Here is a 25,716-nt window from a genome sequence, read left to right as displayed (position 1 = left end):
TGCTGATTTAAACATTGGAAACTGATATTGATCTCAATACCAGGCTTTATAGCTACTGCTTGCTATAAACAAAAAACTTGAGAGGTGTCAAGGGACACCCGAATGGAACGAAGTTATTTCTTATGTTCAAAAAACCTGTATAATACATATTAATACATTACTCAAAAAAATATTTAAGAAAACGCCATCTATTGACGCCCAGGAATACTAACAACGCGTCGCTGTTTATTTAAAAAAAAAACATGCAGGTAATAAAAAAGTGTCGAGGTCAAATATCGTTCTGTCTAGCCTTCAGATTTACGCCGAACGCGCGATAAGGAACTTCGTTCCAACATCATTATTATTATTATTTAATAATTATACTTGATTAGATGACGCCCGCAAATCCGTTGCGCCAAAATTAGTTTATCGCGCGGGAACCGTACATTTTTCCGGGATAAAAAGCATCCTATGTCCTTTCCCGGGGCACAAAGTATCTACGTACTTTTCAGCAAAACGGTTCAGCAGTTTAGGCGTGAAGAGGTAAAAGACAGACAGATACACTTTCGCATTTATAATATTAGTACTTATACAAACTAGTGTAATATTCATTTTCATCGTAAACAATTACTCTTATCAAACAATTAGTTTTTGTGATTAATATTATGGATTAAGTATTTTAACATTAACATAATATCTTTTACTAATTTGTCGACTACACATGTAAATCGAAGCTATCTACATAACAAACATTGATTAATTATTATTATTTATTAGTAATTTTAAATCGCGTGCAAAGATTTAATATTAAATTAGGTGAAAATAAGAGATAAAAATCGTAGTAATACAATTTACAAAGCATTTTCTTGTTCCGTTATGATAGTAGTAGATAGTAGATATATAGGTACAGCTAGTATACAGTAAATTGGTGCCAAAAAGGCATCACTGACAAGCATTATCAAATAGTTATAAGAGCCAAGCCTCTGACTCTACTTACGAGCTAGAGTCTAGCGGCTATCCCCCTTACCTTACTACACAAACTTGAAAATATTGGGTCTATCGAGAAAGTTAGTTCTCGGTTTTTGAGGGTTTTTGTTAAGAGTTTATCTATTTAATAGCTCTTGGGTGGGTAATCGTTTGATGAATATTAAAAGCATCTCTGAATAGAACTTGCCAAAGAACCCAGAAACAAGACACAGAAATCAGAATAGTTTCCTCGATAACCCTGAGCTACTCATAACAGTTTGTGAAGTTAGGTCTCGTAGAGTTAGGATGCTAGATTCTAGAGCATGTAGACAGTAGAGTCAGAGGCTCTTATATCTTTTCGATAGTCCTTTATAGTGATCTCGTCTTGGCCGAGCCTACAAATCGTACCTTCCCTAAAGGTGCCTTCACATTAGGTCGGTACCAGTGCGGCAGCAGCGCAACTTTTATACTAAAAATTGTAAAGGCATCCTAAGACCAAGGCTTAAGTTTTAAACATTTTCCTTAGCGTGTGTGCCCTTGTCTTACTCGAAGGCACGAAATAATTCTGCGTTTCACAGGTTCTTATTTAAACTCCCTTAATGAGTATCCATTATCAGACGGTCAAATCTACAAGCCCTAATGTGTCTAAATCGAAAAACGCTGTGTTTTCGCTAACGAGATACCAATCCCAAGATAACGATTGGGCGTTTAACAGACGCACGGCGACCTTAATCGAGGTGGTTCATTTCGTGACGATAGACATCGGTATCTATTGGATACAATACTGTTGCCTTTTTTTTTATGAAATAAGGGGGCAAACGAGCAAACGGGTCACCTGATGGAAAGCAACTTCCGTCGCCCATGGACACTCGCAGCATCAGAAGAGCTGCAGGTGCGTTGCCGGCCTTTTAAGAGGGAATAGGGTAATAGGGGAGGGTAGGGATGGGAAGGGAAGGGAATGGGGGAGGGTAGGGAAGGGAATAGGGTAGGGGATTGGGCCTCCGGTAAACTCACTCACGGCCGAATACTGGAACGGCACTCAAATGTATCAATCAGCTAAAGGGCATTTAAATGTAAGCGTCTCCCATATTTAAGTGTTATACACAAACGCCACTCAGACGATTTCTTATGATACTCACTTAAGTGGCCCTGTGAGTAGCCGTCAAATATTTACATCATGGCAACATTTCATGTGTTTCATTTTATGCCAGATCTAACTTGATTGTACAAAATAAAAGTTTACTAAAAATCTTTTAATGCCGTTTACTATTTGTTGTTAAAACATTTTTAAAATAATTTAAGACATGACAATTTTAAATATTATTTCCCGGTTAATTACAATAGAATATCCGAACTCGGCTTTAATGTTTACAACAACCATACGTAGAATGGAACGGTGTTTTGAGTGACAACTGACAACTGTGAAGTGACAACTGACATCTGAGAAGGCGCGATCTAACTTGGATTTTAACAACATTTTGTTGAACAAAAAGAAATTTCTACATTATTATAATTTTAATATATTATTATGGAGACAAAAAAGAAACGCGGCTGTAATTATAGAAGCTCGGAAAAAGATATGCTCTTAGAATTAGTTAAAAAGTGAGTAAAAGTAACATTATTATCAACATAATATGTACTATTTTCATGAAGTTCGTCGCTGTTTATTAATTTAAACACACTTTTCTAGACATCAACTCTTGGGAAGTTTGCTATGCCATAAAAGTCATGAGCAACATCCAGACATTATTGTCGCGTTGGCATATTAATGTATTGCGACTTCATACTGGCTATTTTTGCAGTAACCCGGTGCACAATACGATGGACTGTGGGCTGCTCGATGTTGAAAATGTCGCCAATTACCCGTTGATAGCTGCCGGTTGCGTACAACCGCAAAGTTATTAAAATTTGATCCATGGGCTGGATAGCTCTACTTCTCCTAGTAGGCGGTTTTATCGAGTTCCCAAACACGGACTCCAAGTATAGCACGGTTTCTTTCGAAAGACGAAAGCGCGCACGAAATTCTGCATCGTTGTATTTTTCAAATGCATTGAGCATTTTATTATTTCGGCGGCGACTCACGGTCGGCCCTTCATGGTCGGCCCTTCATGGTCGGCCCTTCATGGTCGGAAAGACTAGATAGCGACGATAAAGACATTATTTTAAGTTTATACACACACTTTTCACCGTAATTATAGATTTAGGAGACCTCTTGACCACTCTTAAACGCAAGCGACGCTTAAATCAGTTTGACAGATCATTTGACAGCTAAAAAAAGTTGAGTAACCATCGAGTATACGAATTTTTTGGTTAAGTGGTGCTCATGTGCAAACCGAGTACAACTTATTTGGAGGTCCACTTAAAACTAACTGCTACTTAAAATTTGCGTTGGAGAATACGAATTTTTCGTATAAGTGGTACTCAAAAATTTAAGCAGCATTTAAATATTTGAAAGACGTTCCAGTATTCGGGCATCACTCGGCGAAATACAGCGCAAGCTCTGTTTCACGCCGGTTTTCTGTGAGAAAGTGGTATTTCTCCGGTCGAGCCGGCCCATTCGTGCCGAAGCATGGCTCTCCCACGTAAAATTTCATGTGAAGAGGATTGGAATCTCTCAATAGGAATTCCTAGATCAAGTAACTGAAAGATATTATGTTCAGTGTCAGCGGTTAAGGGTGAAGAGGTAACATACAAAGTTTAATAATAATAATATTTTAAACGATACATTTGCCTTTGATCTGAACCCTTATGTTCCTATTCCGTTGACTGCCAGGCAAATTGTTATAAAATCTTGCTACTCGCCAGGCATATATTACTGTGTTAATAATACCTAATATTTTATTTACACCAGCGATTGTTATAATATTATGGTCCGGGTTCCCTACAACATTTTTTTTTACTATCAAGCTAATTTTTTGTGAGTAGCTTCAGTTCTGTTTTAGGGTCCTGTAATCAACAAAACTTGGTTGACTACGGAACCCTAACCAGCTGTTTTTTTTAATATCGATAGGTTAATAGTTATATTATTTAAAAGTAACATTATCCTACAAATTGAACAATCCATATTTTAGAACCATCAAATCAAAGTATGAAATCCTTTCTATCTCTGTTAGCTTAGCTAGTAGCTACCACTTTCGAGATTTTACGCAAATAAAATTGTTGTTCGTCTTATCAAAATTAAGCTACTCACAAAAATTAGCTTAATAGTAATAAAAAAATATGTTCTAGGGAACCCGGCCTATTATTCATCCCTAATGGAGTAACTAACATTGACCCACTTCTACACAAAGCATCATTCCTCAAAGTCCAAAATGAATGCCCAAAGAGGACCACTAAATGGCACCGTCAATTATACGGGGGAGGGACGCGTTTGTTCATTTGGACAAATAACGTTTTAACAACGTTTTTCTTTTACTGACACCAGTTAAAAGGGTAATTACGGATGTTTGACAGAGGGCGGATATGATAATAAATAGAAAGAAAATGAAATATAAAACTTGGTGTTGCAAGTGTAGTAGGTACCTACTAGCAGTTTTTTACATGCTACTAGTTAGTAGTAGTGTGGGAGTAGCTTGGTCCCAGAGTCATTTGGACGCTTATAACGACGACCAACTGGAGCTGCAGTAGGCGACTAGAATCCCAAAGAATAATCTCTGCTGGATTTTTTTTAATGAAAGAAAGCAACTACCGTCGACCATGGACACTCGCAGCATCAGAAGAGCTGCAGGTGCGTTGCCGGCCTTTTAATTTTAAGAGGGAATAGGATAATAGGGGAGGGTAGGGATGGGGAGGGAAGGGAATAGGGGAGGGCAAGGAAGGGAATAGGAGAGAGGATTGGACCTCCGGTAAACTCACTCACTCGGCGAAACACAGCGCAAGCGCTGTTTCACGCCGGTTTTCTGTGAGAACGTGGTATTTCTCCGGTCGAGCCGGCCCATTCGTGCCGAAGCATGGCTCTCCCACGTATAAATTATTTGTTTTTAATAGTGTCCGACTGAAGCTTCTGCTTCGGCCGAAGGTTGTGGCGATTGCCTAATACGAGTGCAGCAAAAAATTAAAATTCATTTTGACGTGCAATTACATCAATTCACTTAAAGGAAAATAAAACCGTTATTTATTCGTTTTCATTCGTCAAACACAATGCCATGGAAATTATATTGCAATATCCATTGCACACCCAGCTTACGACTGTGGACCTCCAGTTTTAGTCACGCACAACGTGAACCCCCGTCGAGTCTGGACCCCAGGGGGTCCACCTGGGCCACTTTGGGAATCACTGATCTACACGTTTTCGCTTGTTGGTCCAATGCGTCAACGTAGGGAGGCCGCATAAAGTAACAATTTCAACGAAAAGATTGAACAAACAACAATATATAATCTTGTGTGATAAAAATGACGCGATTTGATGCGTAGTAGTGACTGAGAGCGTCACTGCAACAATATATTGCGTAACTGTCCTTAAAGTGTCTAAAAACACTAGGCCGAAGTTACGCGGCGTAAATTCCGCGTGATTACGCCCGCAATGTATTTTAAATTACCGATGACACACTATTCCGTCGCGTTCCGTCCGTATTTTGTATGCGTTTGACATTGCGGACGTAATCATGCGGAATTTACGCCGCGTAACTTCGGCCTAGTGTGTTTAGACACTAACAACCGTAAACTACGACTATGCAGCTTATAAAAAATTAAAATCTGTTTAAACAGATGCCTCATGCCGTATAAATACTATTATTGCCGAGAATATTAAAAACCTATTAAAAATTATATCCACCATACGAACATTATTAGCGAAAAAGTGAATTTTGTATGATGATACTATAAAATGTCATGGATAAGGTTCCCTGATGAAAAAATAATTTATCGACGAACAAAATTTTTGAATAACATCTACTCATAGATAAATTCTAGAATACTTGTTTCGTACACTTATTAAAGGGGTGACAGACGTGCGAGTAAGTACGCGGATTTATGGCTCGACGATCTTATTCGCCTGTGTGTCAGCAAAGATCCGCGAGCCTGGGGGCATGGTAATCCAGTGTGTGTGAGCGATTCTCGTGTGTCACCGACGCGACGCGAGCCGAGTAAGTTCGCGAACTTAAAACCCGCGTGCTTTAAGTTCGTACGTCTATCAGGCTTTTTAAACCCATCAACCCCCAAGCGGCACCCGGCTGTCGCATGACAATTGAAAATCAATTGTGTCTGCCATTCGCACGATCTAGGTATTAATAATAATTATACTAAGGGTATATACTAAGGGTCATTTATAACATCATCTCATATCTCTAGCATATTTTTTCATTCATACTAATATTATAGATGCGAAAGTGTGTCTGTCTGTTACCTCTCCATGCCCAAACCGCTGAAATTTGGTACGGACATACTTTGAGTCCCGGGGAAAGGATATAGGATACTTTTATCCCGGAATAATGTATTATTCCCGCGCGATACACTAGTGTTGGCGCAAAGGAGTTGCGGGCGTCATTTTCTATAATTTAAGGCGCCTTGATAATTTGACTGTAGCGATATCGATTTTTCTCAGCAATGACTAAAGCTAAGAAATTAAAGTTAATTGTCAGTATTCATCATGCCTTTGTCTTTGAATTACCCATAGCATAACACGATTGGTCAACTTTCATAACACAGAATAATCAATCAAAATGACCTCTGTAAAAAAAGGGATTCCTATTTTGCCAACAGAGAGTGATTTAAGCTTCTAAAACATATCCAATACGGTTTTTTACTTTGACGCGGCGTCACCTTAAGTATAAATATAAAAGGGAAAGCATCATAATATAATGTTATTTTATTATGATCCTTTCCCTTCAACAAATGTTTAGCATAACCGAAACTGGCGCAGAACCTAAATGAAGAAGTTTGGTAATTATGTAATTCATCATTTTCCGCCACGGCAATCCATTATGGCAGTATTGTAACGAAAACAAACTCTAAACTCGAAACATCTTAAACAGTGGCAAAGTTAGAGTTCTGACGAACCTTTAAGTCGAAGACAAATAAGAGTACTTAGACTTGGTTTCGATAATTTCGGCACTGAAGTTAAGGTACAAGTTGGAAGCCAGCTACATAAAGTTGCAGCAGACGACTGACGACGTGTCGTCGCAACACTTGATGGTTTCTATGTATTTCTATGAAAAGTGTCGCTAGCTTCGTGTCGCTTGCTGCGCAAGGTATTTCATAGAAATACATAGAAACCAGTAGTGTCGCGACGACACGTCATCTGCGGTTGCTTCATGTCGTCCGCTGCCAACCGGCATCTTTAGATGTAAAAATGAATGGGATCTTATATATATCTTATATCTTTAAACGAGCAATTCTTGTATATAATATCTATATATATAATTGGAATCTCGGAATCGGCTCCAACGATTTTCATTAAATTTAGTATATAGGGGGTTTCGGGGGCGATAAATCGATCTAGCTAGGAATCATTTTCAGAAAATGTCTTTTTATTCGTGTTTTATCGATAATCGATAAACTGAAAAATATGACTCTTCCTGACATCTATTGACGAATAATACTATTTTGTTAGCAACTAATTGTTTTAACGACCAGCAGATGGCGTTATTAAGTAAAACGAAGTCAATGAGTGTTTGCTATCGGCCATTCCCAATATTTGATCTATCTCTGGTTTTGCCCTACTAGAGATAGGAATAGCTCACAATTGACATAAAATATATGTCTCTAATGTCTAATGTGATCTATTCCTATCTCTAGTAGGGCAAAACCAGAGGTAGATCAAATATTGGGAATGGCCGTATACCGAGCAAAGCTCGGTCATCTAGGTACTTCATAATTATATAAGCTTCATATAACATATTACGTGACATAACGATGGGTTATGTCAAATCCCATAAATTTTTGATTTCTTATTTCGGTGTCAATTATTATCAAATACAATTTGAGTAACTGCGGCACTCAGAGACAAATATTAATTACTTAACTGTAATTAAATGAAAAAATTGAGAAAAGTCCCGTACATTATGTGTCAAACTCTACATTAAATTTAAATTTTAAAACCATCATTAACCCATCAATTCCCAAGCGGCAGCCGGCTGCCGCATACCAATTGAAAATCTATTGTAATTTGTGTCTGCGATACCCACGATGGAGGTGTTAAGTCTCTGAATGCGGCCGTAAAGCCTCGAAGTTACAATATTCGCTTTTATTCTCATAGCTATAAGGTTCTTTCGAACCTTACGTCTGTTTATCTGCGACTGTACATTAAGCCGCTGAATATTTTAACGAAGATTAGCGGTCGGCCGTCTTAGTTAATGTGTATTCCGATTAAATACAGATTAAGGCTTTGTTCCGAATCATATTGTTTCCCGATCCCCCAGGACTTGAGACTAACAGATAGGCTATTTAGAAAGATTTTCCCTAGAGTAGCCATTCTCAAAGTGTGCTCCACGGAGCTTTGGGGGCCTTGTAGAGGCTTTAGACATAAATTGTTTTCAGTGTCTAGGATAATTCAAACACAAAACATAAATATTTTGAGGGTCAGTCAAAAGTGTCACTTCATAAATAAAAGGCTTCCATCACCAAAAAAAGTTTGAGATCCGTTGCCCTTTTCTCTCTCTCTCCCTCTCCCCTACAGCTTCTCAGATTTTTCCCAGCATGATTACGGATAGTATTTATTTGTTCCGCTAAAATGTTTCGTACTTAAAAATTAAAAAGTTGCTCCCGTAGTTAAAATACATTTAAAGATGTTTTTATTATTCGTAGACATAACATGTATTCCTTAATACATATTTTATTAATCAACTTTTATGATAGATCATAGAAAAAATATTTTTTCGGGAAAGAAAATTTCTTCCATGTAAACGCTAATATACAGACTTTAAATTAATAAGCATTTTAATAATTCCGCAAAGTCTCGAAATAGAACAAAATATGTATAAACCCCCTGTAATCGTGCATTACTTTTTGCTTCTTTTTCGATAAAATCCATCAAATCGAATACGCCAGAACTCATCTCCTAAATTATGAGTAATATCAAACATTGGTGAATGAATGAAACATTTCGCAAGTACAAAACTTCAATACAAGTTGATGGATCGTGCGTCGGTCCGTCCGTAACAAAAACCTTGTAGGACCAACATTTATCAGGGATATTGAGGATAAGCTTACGATAAATCATGAGCTGAAACGTGTAAGGTGCCTCGACATTCGGATAAAAACTGGACACATTGCAATTAAATCTTTAATAAATGTGTTTCAATCAAACAATAAAATAAATACTAACATAGTTTTGGGCTACAATCGGACAACTTCTACTTTAGTCGGACACTCAGAGTTCCTTTTTTTTTATGAAATAAGGGGGCAAACGAGCAAACGGGTCACCTGATGGAAAGCAGCTTCCGTCGCCCATGGACACTCGCAGCATCAGAAGAGCTGCAGATGAGTTGCCGGCCTTTTAAGAGGGAATAGGGTAATAGGGGAGGGTAGGGAAGGAAATAGGGTAGGGGATTGGGCCTCCGGTAAACTCACTCACTCGGCGAACCACACACAGAAAACCGGCGTGAAACACAGCGCTTGCGCTGTGTTTCACGCCGGTTTTCTGTGAGAACGTGGTATTTCTCCGGTCGAGCCGGCCCATTCGTGCCGAAGCATGGCTCTCCCACGTTTATACGAATCCGACCCGAACCCACGATAATAATCTAGAAATCTAAATTCTAACAGTATTCTGATATTCTTACGCACTACTCCGGTCTCTGATAGCGTGTCTGTATGTCTCAGTGTACTAGCTTTAGCCAGTGACTCAGTGTACTAGCTTTAGCCACAGAACTGATTTAAATTAAATTTGATATTTGAAGTACCTACCGAGAAAGCAAAACCACACAAAAGTGGTTGCGGGCAACATCTAGAAAGAGACTTATGTCGATTTAAATATGAATCTCCTATAAAATATCTGACGACCTCTGTGGCTCAATTGGTTGAGTCATAAGTGCGTGGCAGGCTGGCAGGCGGCAGCTCAAGCCGGGGGCCGCGGGTTCGAATCCCGCCGACGGAACAAAAAATTTTCAATGTTCCCGGGTCTGGTTGTGTATTAAATACTAGCGACCCACCCCGGCTTCGCACGGGTATAAAAAAAATTATGGCCTAAGTCACTTAAAAAAATGATTAAAACCAATTCAGTAGTTTGATTTTAAATAATTTATATTCATTACTACCCGTGGCCCGCGTTGGTCGGTACTGCCGCAAAAGCTACTTACGTCCCGCAATTTTTAAATCTGTAATGTCTTCGAAAATATTCATTTAAAATTAAAATCGTAATAATTATGCTGTAAAGGGCCAAAATCAATAATGTATTTGAAGTATTTAATTGAATAAGGATTATTGCCGTATTGGTTAAAATCGCTGCGAAAATTAGCCATTATTTGAAGTTAAAAGTAAATGACAAAAAAATATGTTATTGTGGGATATATCCATAAGAGATATACTTATACGTGGGAGTGCCATGCTTCGGCACGAATGAGCTGGCTCGACCGGAGAAATACCACGTTCTCACAGAAAACCGGCGTGAAACAGCGCTTACGCTGTGTTTCGCTGAGTGAGTGAGTTTACCGGAGGCCCAATCCCCTACCCTATTCCCTTCCCTACCCTCCCCTATTCCCTCTTAAAAGGCCGGCAACGCAATTGCAGCTCTTCTGATGCTGCGAGTGTCCATGGGCGACGGAAGTTGCTTTCCATCAGGAGACCCGTTTGTTCGCTTACCCCCTTATTTCATTTTAAAAAAATACCATCGCGGAGTTTTCTGTAGACCTTTTCAATGTGTACAATGCGCACCCCTGCATTGGTACTCGTACTATTATTATCTATTCTGTGGCATTGGTAGCGCCCACTTCGAAACGGGCGTAAATCGCAATATTTTAATTTCGCCATAACTTCTAAACCAAACGTTCAATTTCAATCATTCGAAGAGCAAATATAATCTACATAAACTGTACTTAGTGATGAAATTATTTATTTTGATAAGGATCATTAGCATAAGTAAAATAAATGCGTTTAAATGTAGTCCAAAAAAAATCTACATTTTTAAATAAGAAAATGGTTGTTGTGCCTCACTTATAGTGTGTCGCGGACATTTTTGTAGATATTTATAAGATCTACATTTACTTAGAACATTGTATAGTTCTATCTTTTATAGTTTAGGCAGCGTACGCAAAATAAGTAAATTTTCTGGTTGTTTCCGAAAAACTGAAAATTCTTACGGAACCCTATATTCTCCAAAATAAAAAGTGGCCTATGTTACTCGTAAATAATGTAGCTTTCGAATGGTGAAAGAATTTTTAAAATCGGTCCAGTAGTTTTTGAGCCTATTCATTACAATTAAACAAACAAACAAACAAAGTTTACCTCTTTATAATATTAATATAGATGTGTATGCATAATAAAATCTTAAATATATTATGTATAGTATAAAAGTATGAAATATGCATATTTCCGTTGTCTGGTACCTGTAACACAAGTCCTTCAGGTACTTAGCACGGGGCCAGACTGACGTGGTGTGAAGCGTCCATTGCATAGATATAATATTATGACAATGCATGTTACTAAGACCAACCCCATTGGCTATTAGAGTTTGGCCTTGAGCCATGGGACGGAAGCAAGGTCGAACGGGGAAGTCGCGACTGTTACCCATGGTCAACAATATACAGAGCATACAGTAAACCATCATCATAGTGCGAGACCGTGAGAGTAGGCCGTTTGTCCACCGCCGCCGTAATCGGGACGTCACCGACAAAATTCAAATAAAATAACACTTTATGTCCCGCCGCGGCGCCGTCCTAGACTGGCCTTTCTTAAAGTGGGCGATAACGCCCCCTTGTGGGCGCTGAAGGTCTAAAGGGGTGTGGGACCTAGACAAAAAAATGTGGGCATTGTGTAGAGGCTTGACGGGTGACTTATTTCTTCTAGGTACATTTTAAATTAAAAACAATGGGGGTGCTAGTGCTCAAAACACAATTTGTTCTCAAAGTGACAAAATAAGTTTTGAAACCCCTGTCCTAGACTATAGGTTGTTACTCGACTATTTTCTACCGACATTATCTAGCGACCCATGTAGAGCAAAATGAAACCTATAGCCTATGTCATAAAGTTGCAGTTTATTGGCCCAAAGAAATCTCGTTCTCGGTGGATGGCGGCAGTGGCCGCCTTAGGCGTTAACAAAAACTTGACTTCCAATAAATTTAGTACAAAAAAAGTCCCTCGCATAAATCTTGTTTCTGTATAAATAATTCAATTTCAGGTTGTAAGTTACTCTACTGTATGATTGCTATATTGTGGTATAGGCGGAAGGTAGGTTAGGAACTGATAGGATTTTTTTTACTGAGAACCCGTGCCAAGGACGAAGTTGCAACTTAAGAGTTGAGGTAACGGCACAGTCATTTATTAAATGACGATCTATACCCCATTCTATCGTACATATTACATTATATATTATATCTTTTATGATTTCGACTTAGCAATGCCAATCCTGTGAGACAGTGTGTTTCTTAAATATTTGTTTCAAACATTTTGTAGCCACAACCATGAGACAATGTAAAACTTTACATTGATACCAAAAACATGGAAGTTTTTATAACAATAACACTAGTTAGCACAAAATCAAATTGATTATGAGCAAAAACACCACAAAACATGATATCTTGTAAACAAATTATTCAAGTTATTATTATCATAAAATGCAGATGATAGGTATTACAAAAACTAAGAGGTTTCAGTGACATAACAAATTAGAATAGATACCGTGACTTTCTTGTGCTAAAATTATTTAGTTGCCCAAAAAACTTTTTTTCCTATTCCTGTTACCCGGACACAAAATATCTGCATATTACCAAACTTCATCAAAATTGGTTACATAGTATGTATTGAGGGTTATAGGCAGATATAGTTTAGAATTTATAGTAATTTTAGTATGGATTGCTATTTCTATTTTCCTTAACGCTAATTATTATTTGTTTAATAACAGGAAACAAAATTCAGATGATGTCACAGATGATAAATCATATGGAACTTAATTATTCTGCAGGCTTTTAGGTATTAATAAATTAAGAACTATACAGACCATTGAATAACAAAACTGTTTCTATAATTTTATAACACAAACTCGTCTTACTGTGAAACAACAGTTTTCATTAAATGCTATTTATTATTAAAGAGACTGTATTTTCATATGTATAATACATTTGGGAAAACTAATCACTGACCTTGGTCTCTTATTATAATGGTTAAATTTATGTTACTAACGGTTAATAATTGTCCTCTTAGTAACTGATTGAGGTTATGTAGACAAAACTAGTCAGAATTATGAATATAATATAAATAATATCTTATATTTTGTCCCCTGTACTTCCTACTAGATGCTGCTCATGATATCATATAAAAAAAGAATATAGGTGACAAAAGTGATCAGCTTTCTTTACATGAATAGGTTATTTTTGTAATAAACATTACTAAACGATAATACAACTAAATAGATGCTCAAATACTAGATAAATTATGTTTCTGCGGCCTTAATTAACCATAACAGTGAGATTTACTTACACAACCATGCCATAAGCTCCCTCTCCAATGTACTGCAGATTCTTGTATCTAGGCCCCACCTCGAAGACCTGACCGCGAACGATCTCGGCGTTGGGGTTAGAGGAAGCAGCTGCTGCAGCCTCGGCCATAGTGATCGTGTAAAAGGAAATCCACTTAGCCACCGATCAAATGTTTACAGTACGCTACTGTCACAGCAGGTAGAATCTTCGCTATGATTCCACAAATCACTTCAAACAATCCAAGTCACAGACATTCAGGAGGAAGATACGACGGGCAACCAAAACAACGTTATAAAACCGACCTACATTATCTAGCAACGAAATAAATCGCTTATCATTCTAGTTTTCCCGAACACTTCACTCTTGGACACTCCCGTACGGACGCGATACCGTTATAAAAATGAGTTGAAGTAGGACAAAACATGACAGTGACGCCGTCTCTTTTTCTCTCGCTCTTGACAAATCTTTTTCTTTCGTTTTATTATGACGCACAGACACGTAATGTGAAGTCTTGAAAATAACATTACATGACTTTTTTTTGTAACATTATGTTTTGACTAGAGATCTTTGGTTTCGACTTTCGACTTTCAACTTTCGAGTACTCAGTAGTCGGTACTCGGTCGTGGCTGAAGAACAAACTGATTTTTAAAGGGCTTTGGCTTCATATTTGCAAACATAATAATAAAAAATATATATTATCAAATGTCATTATCACGTCATTATTATTTATTATCTATCAATGTCATTAGTATTTTCATTTGCGGTGATGTTGTTTTTTGCCAATAAATCGCTAAATTATTTAGATTAATTATCTAAAAGGATCATCTAGTGTAAATTTACGTTTAATTGAAGTGACTGCACTTAAATTTTGTATGTAAACTTATAAGATTATGGCCAAAGTTTCAACTGGATGTAATCTACTTTTATCCTTGAATTAAATTGTTATTGTGACATTAACAGCGCTAAGTGCACTAAAGACAATATTGTATCAATTGTTTAGGCATGTCTGTTTGGTCGGCCAGTACAATAGGTAATAATCCTCCCCACAGCTACACAAATAGTCGCTCTATACACTGGTGTCCAAACCTACGACAGGTAAGACGACTGTGCCTTCCAAACTAAACAAGTTTAACGTTTATTTGAGTACGAGCTTGAGCTATGAGTTAATTATAAATTGCATACGACAGTTTGGTGTGATGGTAACAGCTGAAACTTTGGTAATCATTTTTATTTCCTGTTCATTAATGTACTTGTCTATATTTTTATCCTTCCAACATTGCTTGTAATAAAGGTTATTGCTATATGATTCGAAGGCTATTTATGTTTAATGACGTGTTTCTGATTTAAATTTATTTTCATAAAAGTTATATCTACTTATTAATTTTACCGATTAAAATAAGTAATTTTTTTCCTAGTGGAATTGATGACAGGTCTATTGAGAGTCCATAATTTTGGCAGCTCAGAACGTGAGGCGAGTTCGTCTTAAGTGTAGTGAAAGTGAGTTTAGTTATAGAATGGGCAAGGGCTTTCATGCAGTTCCATTATGGATCATGGTACAAAGCTGCTATGCTGCGCTTCATTTGTTTCTAATGTGCATGGTATTCAAGCCATCTGTGCCTAATCTTCCATCTACATTAAAGCTAATAATCCTTTTTCCTGCTGTATTAATCATTGATTCTTGTTCATAAGTATTTTGCTTTTCAAAAATATTTGTTAAGAATTTTTAATTCATTTGGTAATTTTGAGAAAAATTTATGAATATTCATATTTCACCATATCATGGTAATTCCTATGTGTAATTAAATGTAATATGTTACATCCACATATTTGTGTCTCAGTTAGTGTAAGTTATCATACTAATTAAATTCAATTTCTATACATTTCGTTAACTTTCATGTTGTATACAGTTAAATAATATTATGTTGTTATAAGACTTTAGGAGAGTATTTTAGCTCTCTCTATGGTTGTAACATCTGGTAATTTATGTGTTAAAAGTTGCAGCATACCAAAGAGTATAGGAAACTTTCAGACAGAGATAATAATTATGAATGCTGGTACAAAAAATGGAAAAGTCTATATCTTATTTTCTTGTCTCTACTTCAACTTGCCTTCTTAACACTTTCACAGTCCACGGTATCCAAACGGATACGAAAATGTGGTTACTGTATCCAAAAGGATGCATTGGCGCTGAAAAAGCATAGAAAAATAAGCAGCATAGAAGCATATAAAAATTACTTAATAAAATAATAATCCTTATAATCCATTATAAATATTAAATAAATAATTTACAATGAATATTGGAGTGGAATCAGGGGACTAGATTTTGTTTTTGTATGGTGGACTGTGAAAGTGTTAACTATACTTAGGGCTTAGAATTGAACAACATTTTAGAATCACTTTTAGAGTAAAAACTTAAAATCAGCAATACTTATAAAAAATATATTAAACTCTTGCAATATTGAAAATTATAGTGTCAGAGCTTGCATCATTTGTATGATGTATATAATTATTTGTTAACATGTAAAGAGATAATGATAACAGATACGGTCATTAGAGCATTAAATAACAGGTTTCAAACCTGTGTGCCAACAAAAAACTCATTACTCATTTTTCCATTAGCATCATGCGACTCAAACATTCAAAATTGTAGTTGGAAAATATTGTTTGAAAACATTTTAAAACATAAAAAAACAGTTTATTTTAAAAGTGCTGTGTAATCTATTTATGAGAAAATTTCCATTGAGTAAGCTCTTAAACCAACAAATATAATAGTAAAATGTATAACATACGATTTTCGTATGATAAAAGTCTGGGGCCATATGTTATCAATAAATGGGTGTATATTCTTAAAAAATAGGTTTATTATCATAAACAGTACAATTTTTGTCATATCTATTATGGCAATGACTAGTTTGAATTAAAACATCTTGAATTTATCTTTCAGCATAAGTGCGTGATGTCTGGTGAAACGCCCCTACAGTCGGGGGACACCCTGCACACACCAGCGTACCTGTCATGGCGGAAGCTACAACTTAGCCGTGCTAAACTAAAAGCCTCCAGCAAAACATCGGCGCTGCTCTCTGGTTTTGCCATGGTAAGGACTCGTACTATTCATATCTAAAAGGCCGTTTATATTCAGCGGCTGCCACTGTTTGCGCTGTTGGAAATATTTCCCTGAATACTACTGCGGCCGTAACGACGCGACTCGCGAGTGACCGTTTATAAGCGTGTTTACACACGCGCCGCAGCGGCAGCGGCAACGCCACCGCGGCGGCGCCGCTGCACACTCATCCTTGTACCCTTTTCACGCGGCGGCGAAAAACGCTGCCGCTGCGGCGCCGTGTGTAAACACGCTAACTCAGCCCTCTGGCATGACCGATGACGAGTGGCAGCGCGAGTGATTATTTGCAATTTTGCATTCTCGCGCTGCCCACTTCCCTGCCCAATAAGGCTGAATGTAAACGGCCCATTAATGATGAAATGTCCACGCTTTGTTTGGGTCATGACAGATAATTGCACCAACTAACACAAAGACAATGGACGTTGATTAATTTCGATTTGGGCCGACTTCGTTGGTGATTTTTGTGCGGCGCACGCTCAGAAAAAAAGCCGCCAACAACCACGGCCTAGGCAAAATGAATATATTATAGGGTACAGATTCGTAATCTGCTATATATTTTGTCCACTGTTTGCCAATGTAAACAGTGTTAACAGGCTACATAAACAAAATAAAACTTGATATAAAATTCTTTAGAACAAGTAGAATTTGTCTACAAGGATAAATTGCTTTGGACTTACAGTCTTACGTGATTACATGCAATAGCAAATAAATATCAACCTAATATTTAAATTACTTTTGTTTTTTTCTTTAAGCAGTACCAAGAAAACAAACAAAAATATTTTCCTCAAAGCTATATGACATTATTCGTAACTCATAAGACCGTAACGACTCTGTCACATATATTTTTCCTGTTTATAATATTTAAAAATCGTTAAATGATTCAACGATTTTTAGTACAGACCGCGTAAATTTTTTAATTGCTTGGAAAAACTGTTGGGGGCAATCGGCGCTTGTGAAAAAATTGTACATGTTATTGGTAAATGGTAAATATTGTACAGTACAATATCTACCATTTACCAATAACATGCGCATGCACCCGCTCACTCTTTGTACCACCAATAAGCCATCCAAAAATTGCTCTATCCTCTTCCATTTTTGCCCAGCGCTTTTAAAGTTATAGGCAGCCAAAGTAAGCAACTTCTTCTCAAACTTCTTCATTTAATTTTCAGGTGGCAATGGTGGAAGTGCAGCTGAACCCACCAGACCAGACCAAGGTGCCTCCAGCGATGCTAGTGGCTTTCACAGTGTGCACCACCCTCCTTGTAGCTGTGCATATGCTGGCCCTCATGATCAGCACATGCATCCTACCGAATATAGAGGCAGTGGGCAACCTTCACAGCATATCTCTAGTGCACGAATCCCCCCACGAAAGACTGCACTGGTATATAGAAGTTGCATGGGCGTTTTCTACCTTGCTAGGTTTGATTTTATTCTTAGTAGAAATAGCCATACTTTGCTGGGTGAAATTCTACGACTTGAGTGAAACGGCCGCTTGGTCGGCCTGCGTCGTATTAATTCCTGTCATGATAGTGTTCCTAGCTTTCGCGGTACATTTCTACATGTCGCTAGCGACGCATAAGTATGAAGTGACAGTTACCGGTATAAAGGAACTGGAGTTGTTGAAGGAGCAAATAGAGCTAGGCGATCACGATTCGAGAATGAATAATCTGACGTTGCTAGACCAGAATAGGATGATGTGATTCCTCTAACGCCATCGAAATACCGTACTATGGAAGAATAACTAAGTCTAGAAAAGGTTCCGCAAGGCTTACTTTTAGTTGGCCATCATAATCGGGTATATATTATGTGATCGAAGGGTGCCCTAGCTAATTTTTTACGTAAATGGAGCCATATTTGAACGGTCCAATGTATAAGAGTTATTCTATACTGTATTGTATTTCGACGTCTGGTGCTCATTATATAATAGTAATCTCGTTTTTATAATGACATGTTATTAGGATATTCGAATTAGTTTTTGTAAAGACCTTTTTGTTTTTTTAAGAATGTCCGAAATATTATATCAATTAATTTATCGTATTCAATAGTTGTGAAACCCGCCGGCGGGCTGTGACATCTTATAACTGCTATTTAAGTATAATAATAATAATTAATATTCTTGCTAAAGAATATGTTTCCTAGGGAACAGTGGATATACCAAAATAAACAGGATTTTACGGACACAGTTTTAACAATATTTTTGATTTCGACGTTTTTCGATATATATCATTTCTCGTATTGTGTAGAAATGATTGACTAATTGATTTAACAATTATTATTTGATACATAATGTGACAGTAATTAATTTTCTATATTTGACACGAAGAAAAGACTTGGCTGTAGGAGTTGAAAATAATTTTACCAAAACTTAATAAGTACTTAGGTATGTTACTTAATTTTAAATGGTTGTTAAGTTATATGCATAACTTGTATTGTTATGTTATTATAAGTAAGTACCTAATTTATCACGAAAAGTTACTAAATTGTAGCATTATCTTAGGCCTTATAAAAATGTCCATAATTTAGTAAATGGAAAAATATGTGATTATTTCGATATTGCTCTAAGATAACAGGTTGTTGAGTAAAATGAAAAGCAATATTGAAATATTAGATAACAAAAATTATTGCCCGTATTTTTACTTATATTATTGCTCAAATATAATTTTATAACTTATACTTACATTATTGACAAAGCAAAATAAAAATTATAAATATATAAAGTGACAGACTTTGTCCCTAACATCTGTCAGTACTCTCGTATATTATCTAATCTTTTATGCATTTTTACGCCTTTAGTCCACCGACGCAGTTCGCTGTGAAACAGTGGCGAAACAAGTGCTAAACAGGAATAGAGCGAGATGCAATATAACGCATTGTCGTGTGGCAGATTTTTTTTTATTTATTATAATGCTCTTGTCCCTGATTATTATTCGAGGGATTTATGTTCTGAATACAATTTATACTGTCCTATGTCTACACACTTATCTCCTATTTCTATTTTCTGTTCTGTTAATACTATTTACTCCTTTTATTATTTTAACACAATATAGCAAAAATTCTTCCCTATTTTTCTTATCTTTTACAATTTCCTTTATGCTATCAACATTAATTTCTAGTCCTATTTTCATCTCCAGATCATATTTTGGCCTCGAGTATATTAGGCATTCTGTTAGAATATATGGTACATCTTCTATTTTACTAGGGTCACACCTGCACGATGGGCTCTCTTTGCACCTGAAGCGGTACAGATACCCAGAGAGCCCACCGTGCCCGGTCAGTGCCTGTCGTGTGGCAGATGAGACAGGTTCGCCGCTGTTTGGCAGCGAACTGAGTCGGTGGACTAGAGGCGTTACTGTGGACATGATAAAAGTTTGGTGCTGGTATAGGCGGATTACGAAGAGTGAATATTCGGCCTCCGATTCCTCCACGTACTGAGTACATAAGGGTAAAGCCAAACGAGCATAATTTGTGAGTTGTGAGTCGCAAAATTTTAGCTGGCAGAAATTCTGCTGCATTCAGTTTCATACAAAAGTCCTGTTTGATTCACACGAGCGTAATTTTGTGAGTCATGATTTGTATGAAAAGATTTTCGCGGCAGAAATTCTGCGACTCACAAAATTACGATCGCTTGGCTTCACATATGTGTCTAAACACATTAGGCCGAAGTTACGCGGCGGAAATTCCGCATGATTACGCCCGCAATGTCAAACATATACAAAATACGGACGGAACGCGACGGAATAGTGTGTCATCGGTAATTTAAAATACATTGCGGGCGTAATCATGCGGAATTTACGCCGCGTAACTTCGGCCTAGTGTGTTTAGACAGGGTTATTATTTATCATCATAAAACCCGCTATACACATTGGGCCAACACATTTAGCCAGAGCATTGGGCCATCTGGCTCAATGCGTTGGCCCAATGTGTACAGTCGGCTTAATAAGACATAATGCGACAAAATCCGGGTGCCATTATATAATTAGCTGTGGCACTCATGAATGAGAGACAAGGTTGCAAATTACACGGTAATAAGCCACAGATGTTATTTTGTTTCTGTGTTACTATGGCTGATCCTTATGTCGTTTACATAAGGGTGTTGAAGAGGTGAAATAATTCTGAACGGTCTTTACTACGCGCCAGTGGCGGCCGTGAGTACAAAACGATGTTATTATGTGAAAATAAATACATATGATTAAATGTTGCTCCTACAATAAGACCTATTACTTATTGATCTATACAAGTATTCAAAAGCATAGTATGGACCTAATAATCAGGGGCGGATCTTGAATTTGTGGGAATGCTGCTTAGGGGCCCTACCTAATTACTCAACTAATTGCCATTTTGATAATCAAATTAAAAAATAAGAAAATGCCTCATTCCCCGTTCCGTTTGGTAGATGCGCACACGGGTTGATTGACCGCAACCAGTGTTGCCAACCTTATGATCGTTTTTTTTTATTCTAGATAATTTTTATTATTGACAATATCGTCTATTGGTTTCAGATCGGTTGGGGGCCCTCTGTATTCGCGGGGCCCTGGGCTGCAGCCCAAAAAGCCTTTAAGTAGATCCGCCCCTGCTAATAATGTGCCGCCTACCCTGGCGTTTTGATTATTATTAATTCTTCAAGCCCCCATATGAGCACCGGTGATCGCGACAACAATAGAATACAATAGCATTTCCTGGAATCCGCGATCGAAGTGAGCTTTAAGCTAATTCAAAACACTTTAACATATTTTAACTACTTCTTAACAAAATATCTACTTACCAAATTTTATTTAGGCAACTGGCCTTAAAGTTACTTGTGGTACTTAATTTAATCAAAACGCTAAGTATAGATGACGGAGACAGTTTTGGCCCTACATTAAAAATGCAACAATTAATAGGGATACAAATCGTTAACCATGACAGTTTTGATAATGAACGCCTATATAAAAAGAATTTGTTGTACTATCAGAGAAGTTGATTCCTATGCAAATCGGGGACCTAAGTAGTTTGGTTGCGTTACGTCAAACCCAGCTGACAGATCACAATTAACATTGAATTGGCCATTTTCAAAAAGAAGAAGAAGAACATTGAATTGACATATTCGACCAAATAACGTTGGTCTGTCAATTGCATAGGAATCAACTTCCTCGATGGCACTATAATTTACAAAATGGTGTAGAAATTAAATCCTTAAAAGGTCTACAATGTTAATAAGTATAGTTTTAGATTTTATAAATATATACGGACAGTTTGTACTTTTATATTGTAAGTGAAAATTTTTATAGGGGACTGCTACGTCCACATAACATCGTAGTACCATTTTGAGCAGTAATTGTAATTTAAGTGCTCATGGTAATTCCTGCAAAATACTTTAAGTTTTCCCCCTGAAATATATTTGGACCCCATTGCTTACTGCTTGTATTGTTTAAACTTTTGTTTTATATTCATTTTTGATATTTCTGAATTGTCTGTCCTAAGAATATTAGGTAAATATTATTGTTTTGATTACTATGTAAAAATCTATATAAAATGTGATAAAACTCTTAAACAAGAATTTGGGTACTGCATAGGCCCCTTGATGATTAATAATTGTATTGTGCAATATCACGCTTCAATTTTTTGAACAGTTTATTTGACAATTAGATTGAAGGCGCGTTATGTTCAATATCAACCCTAGACGGTCAATAAATAATATTATGCAATCAATAAAATTGCTCGTCTAGGGGCCCACTTAGGCCAGTTCTCTATGACACAGGAATAAGCTTTGACAATCATAGTTTTATGTAATTTATGTGTACCTTGTATTTAAGATATATCCTACTTTTTGTTTTTAAAACAAACTTACCTACTCTCTTATCGATAGGTACCAATAAAATATTCCTACCTTAATTTTGTCGAATTTCGAAAACTATTTCTTAATTTACTTTAATTATTTATAAGACATATTTATCGATCTGATTTTATTTTGTAATAAACATTACATTTGATTTATGCAGTGTTTCAAATTTTTGTCTATTTCACCCTTCTCCCTTGAAAGCCAGTACAAACTTTCTTCCATAAATCGCTCTGAGTTGAGAACTTCTACCTGAAAAAGGAAAATAGAATAATAAAGGATAGTGTCTGTCTGCGGGTCATTGTGTCTGTTCGTCTGTTACCTATTCGCGTTAAAACCACCAATCCAAATTTAAAAAAAATGTTCGGCCCCATAAAGTAATTATAGCGCATGTCTAGTAAAAAAAACGAGTAGCATTGGGTCATTTTCTACTTCTCAGTCAGGGTTTCATTTCCACTTACAGCTAGACAAGGCGTTAAATGAACGTGGCGAAAAAAGGAACTAACGCTGCCATCATACAAAAATGTCATTTTTGACAGTTCTCCTTTACCAGCCCACGTTCATTTAAAGCCTTGTCGCACTTTACATATAGCTAGTGTCGCTAGTGAACAGTGAAGATAGGTAAGTCATGATTCATGAATTTCATGATAGATGCTGTTTCTCTAACATTAAAATCTGGCAACACTCACTCTCGGTATAGGATACGGCGTTGGCAGCACGCAGGACTGTCGCACGGCTATATCGGCCATGTTGGATGTAACGCACACGCCGCTCCTCCAGCAGCCCTCCTGCATTTGCCCGGTGTGGATGTGGTAGAACTGACCATAACCGTCCTTGAGATCGTCCACCCAGTGACCTTCGTAGCGGTTGTTGTTGTCTGCGAGAAAGAGACGGCGATAAGACAATTCACGTAGTACGCGCTCGACGATTTTAGAGCGCACCTGACCCTAACTTGACTACATACTTTAACCTAGATCTCAAAATCTGTAAGGTCTAGAAAACTGATTTTTTGACACAAGAAACTTCAGTTCATGAAGATTAAATGCTCAAGACGAAAACACGATTACTGAAAAATGCTCGATAGTTTCTTTTTTACAAAAAACCTTGTTTTAGACACATTTTTGGTTGGATCATCGAAGTTTGCTGTCTTTTCTTTAATATGTTTTTAATGACTAAAAAGGTATTGATAAAACCTAAATTTTCTCAAAACACTTTTTTCATAATCATTATAGTTCGTCTTTTATTCAAGTAAAACTAACTCGGCGATGATTCCGCGCCGTCCTTTTTCACCTGGCATATGAAAGACGGGCGTGAGTGTGAAGAGAGAAGGACGATGTTTGATTTTTAGAGTCAGGAGAGCTCTTTACTTTAGCCAAGGCCCGAGCGTTATAGTGCAACTGTTAGCAATTATTTACTAACTCTATAGTCTCTACTACAAACTACACTATGAATATGAAGGAATTATGTTTTGGCGTTACATATTATGAAGTACAAAACATTAAACATTACATTTTCACGTTAAAAACTGGACTGCCACACAGGGGACTTTTAATATATAAGTAATAGTTATCGTCGTTCATAACTACGTAGGATACTGTGTTTAAGCAGGCAAAGACGCAGGACAAAGATACTGTTACTTTCATATTCCAAACCCTGCATACCGTACCTTGTACGAATATTCCCAGACCATTCCTCCTATCAGCCTTCCAGTAACCGGCATAAAACGTGCCATCGGCATACCACATTTTGCCATAACCATGCCTCTGGCCACGTCTCCAGAAGCCCAGGTATCTGTCTCCATTGTTGTAGTACCGCCAGCCGATACCTTCAGGTTTTCCATACGCCCAGCCGCCTCGGTATACCAAGCTGTAAGCGCCGGTGAAAAGTCTTCTGCTGAGGACACCAAAACCATGCCTAGAAAACAATAAAGAGTTGGTATACATAATAAGTGAACTTTAGGGTGTGTAAGCATCCCTTATAATATAGAATTCACTGTGAAAGTAGCAGTACTGATAGCATTTTTTGTGATTTGTATGGCCAGCACGCCAGCGTCATGTATTTTCCCATAGTTACATACCTAAGCAAAAAAATATTACTTTTTCAGCACTGCTACTTTCACAGCAAACACTTTATAGGGGACTTATACACACCCTATAGTATTATCTCTTAATTTGGTGACATCATGTATAACGACTAGTTTTCCTTGTCTTATCAAAATTGAGCCCGCAACACCTTTCAACATTTTAAGGGTTCCGTAACCAACGGGCCCAATTACTAAGACTTCTTTGTCTGTCTGTCTCCAGGCTGTATCTCAAGAACCGTTAAAGCTAGACTTCTGAAACCTTCAAAAAATTCATCCGTTATAGACCATGGTCCTAATGTCTTTCGGCAAAGTTTTTTCTCTTGGCCAAATAAGATATTATAAACTACATAATATTTTAACTCTTTTTTTTATGAAATAAGGGGGCAAACGAGCAAACGGGTTACCTGATGGAAAGCAACTTCCGTCGCCCACGGACAGTCGCAGCATCAGAAGAGCTGCAGGTGCGTTGCCGGCCTTTTAAGGGGGAATAGGGTAATAGGGGAGGGTAGAGAAGGGAAGGGAATAGGGGAGGGTAGGGAAGGGAATAGGGTAGGGGATTGGGCCTCCGGTAAACTCACTCACTCGGCGAAACACAGCGCAAGCGCTGTTTCACGCCGGTTTTCTGTGAGAACGTGGTATTTCTCCGGTCGAGCCGGTCCATTCGTGCCGAAGCATGGCTCTCCCACGTAAAGAACTCTTGGCAGAATGTGTTGATAAACGAGGATTTTCGTAAGACATAAAAATCGTAACAGGTACAGTACAATTATTAAGTAAAACAGTATAATGTACCTTAATCCATTGACCCAATCGCCATCATACAATATTCCTTTTTTGGTAAGGGAAAATCCTTTTCCTATAAACAAAACAATGATATTGCCAGGCTCAAATATCATGCCATTTAGCAAAAACTATCTCAGTATTACCTATATTAAGATGCTAAAGATTACCTTCCCTCAAGTTATTCTTCCATTCCCCAATATATTTTTCTCGATTTTTCGTGAACACTGCGTGACGTAGGCCATTTTTTATCGCCTTTCTGTCTGCTTCCACTCGTAAAGGTGTAAATGTTCTTGGATGGTAATAAAAAGGCATTATACAAAATAAAAAATATGGAAAAATTATCGATTTTACAAAAAATAGTCAAAAAATATCATTGTTTTCATTAGCGTGACATTTTATGCCATTT

The 25,716-nt window shown here is 37.3% G+C and overlaps 3 protein-coding genes across 7 annotated transcripts in view; 1 reads left to right on the top strand and 2 right to left on the bottom strand.

Annotated features, from left to right (window-relative positions):
* The window catches only part of LOC121732081 (mitogen-activated protein kinase ERK-A), a 111,741-nt gene extending 97,840 nt beyond the window's left edge, over positions 1 to 13,901 (bottom strand). The window contains exon 1 of the mRNA XM_042121866.1: positions 13,513 to 13,901. Within this exon, the coding sequence (XP_041977800.1) occupies positions 13,513 to 13,640 (128 nt within the window). The 5' untranslated portion in view covers positions 13,641 to 13,901. The remainder of the gene's footprint in view (positions 1 to 13,512) is intronic.
* A 366-nt stretch (positions 13,902 to 14,267) lies between these two features.
* LOC121732082 (calcium release-activated calcium channel protein 1) lies at positions 14,268 to 18,771 on the top strand. Of its 4 annotated transcripts, none has more exons than XM_042121869.1 (4): positions 14,268 to 14,541; positions 14,927 to 15,008; positions 16,456 to 16,605; positions 17,802 to 18,771. In XM_042121869.1, the coding sequence occupies exons 3-4, from the start codon at positions 16,468 to 16,470 to the stop codon at positions 18,330 to 18,332; spliced, it is 669 nt and encodes a 222-aa protein (XP_041977803.1). In that variant the 5' UTR covers positions 14,268 to 14,541; positions 14,927 to 15,008; positions 16,456 to 16,467; the 3' UTR covers positions 18,333 to 18,771. The 4 variants fall into 4 exon arrangements, with proteins under 4 accessions (XP_041977803.1, XP_041977805.1, XP_041977801.1 ...); XM_042121868.1 differs by having other exon boundaries at positions 14,515 to 14,606; XM_042121871.1 differs by lacking the exon at positions 14,927 to 15,008.
* Positions 18,772 to 22,574: 3,803 nt separating this feature from the next.
* On the bottom strand, positions 22,575 to 25,669 carry LOC121731730 (MORN repeat-containing protein 3-like). Of its 2 annotated transcripts, none has more exons than XM_042121320.1 (5): positions 25,478 to 25,669; positions 25,320 to 25,383; positions 24,114 to 24,361; positions 23,133 to 23,324; positions 22,575 to 22,695 (listed from the first exon to the last, which is right to left on the bottom strand). In XM_042121320.1, the coding sequence occupies exons 1-5, from the start codon at positions 25,620 to 25,622 to the stop codon at positions 22,592 to 22,594; spliced, it is 753 nt and encodes a 250-aa protein (XP_041977254.1). In that variant the 5' UTR covers positions 25,623 to 25,669; the 3' UTR covers positions 22,575 to 22,591. The 2 variants fall into 2 exon arrangements, with proteins under 2 accessions (XP_041977254.1, XP_041977253.1); XM_042121319.1 differs by having other exon boundaries at positions 22,575 to 22,699; positions 23,137 to 23,324.
* Positions 25,670 to 25,716: the final 47 nt, after the last annotated feature.

Source organism: Aricia agestis, chromosome 11 (assembly GCF_905147365.1).
Source record: "Aricia agestis chromosome 11, ilAriAges1.1, whole genome shotgun sequence".
Lineage (NCBI taxonomy): Eukaryota > Metazoa > Arthropoda > Insecta > Lepidoptera > Lycaenidae > Aricia > Aricia agestis.
Note: the sequence above shows the minus strand (reverse complement) of the source record. Positions and strands in the feature narration are given on the sequence as shown.

What these genes read in the sequence shown, in the direction of transcription:
- LOC121732082 (XM_042121867.1), top strand. Translation starts at nt 14,514, where the DNA reads ATGTCTGTTTGGTCGGCCAGTACAATAGGTAATAATCCTCCCCACAGC. An exon ending in GGTGTCCAAACCTACGACAG is followed by an intron (nt 14,607 to 16,455) that starts GTAAGACGACTG and finishes TTTATCTTTCAG; the next exon opens with CATAAGTGCGTGATGTCTGG. An exon ending in TGCTCTCTGGTTTTGCCATG is followed by an intron (nt 16,606 to 17,801) that starts GTAAGGACTCGT and finishes TTTAATTTTCAG; the next exon opens with GTGGCAATGGTGGAAGTGCA.
- LOC121731730 (XM_042121320.1), bottom strand. Translation starts at nt 25,622, where the DNA reads ATGCCTTTTTATTACCATCCAAGAACATTTACACCTTTACGAGTGGAA. An exon ending in GATTGGGTCAATGGATTAAG is followed by an intron (nt 24,362 to 25,319) that starts GTACATTATACT and finishes ATTGTTTTCTAG; the next exon opens with GCATGGTTTTGGTGTCCTCA. An exon ending in GTATCCTATACCGAGAGTGA is followed by an intron (nt 22,696 to 23,132) that starts GTGTTGCCAGAT and finishes TTTTTCAGGTAG; the next exon opens with AAGTTCTCAACTCAGAGCGA.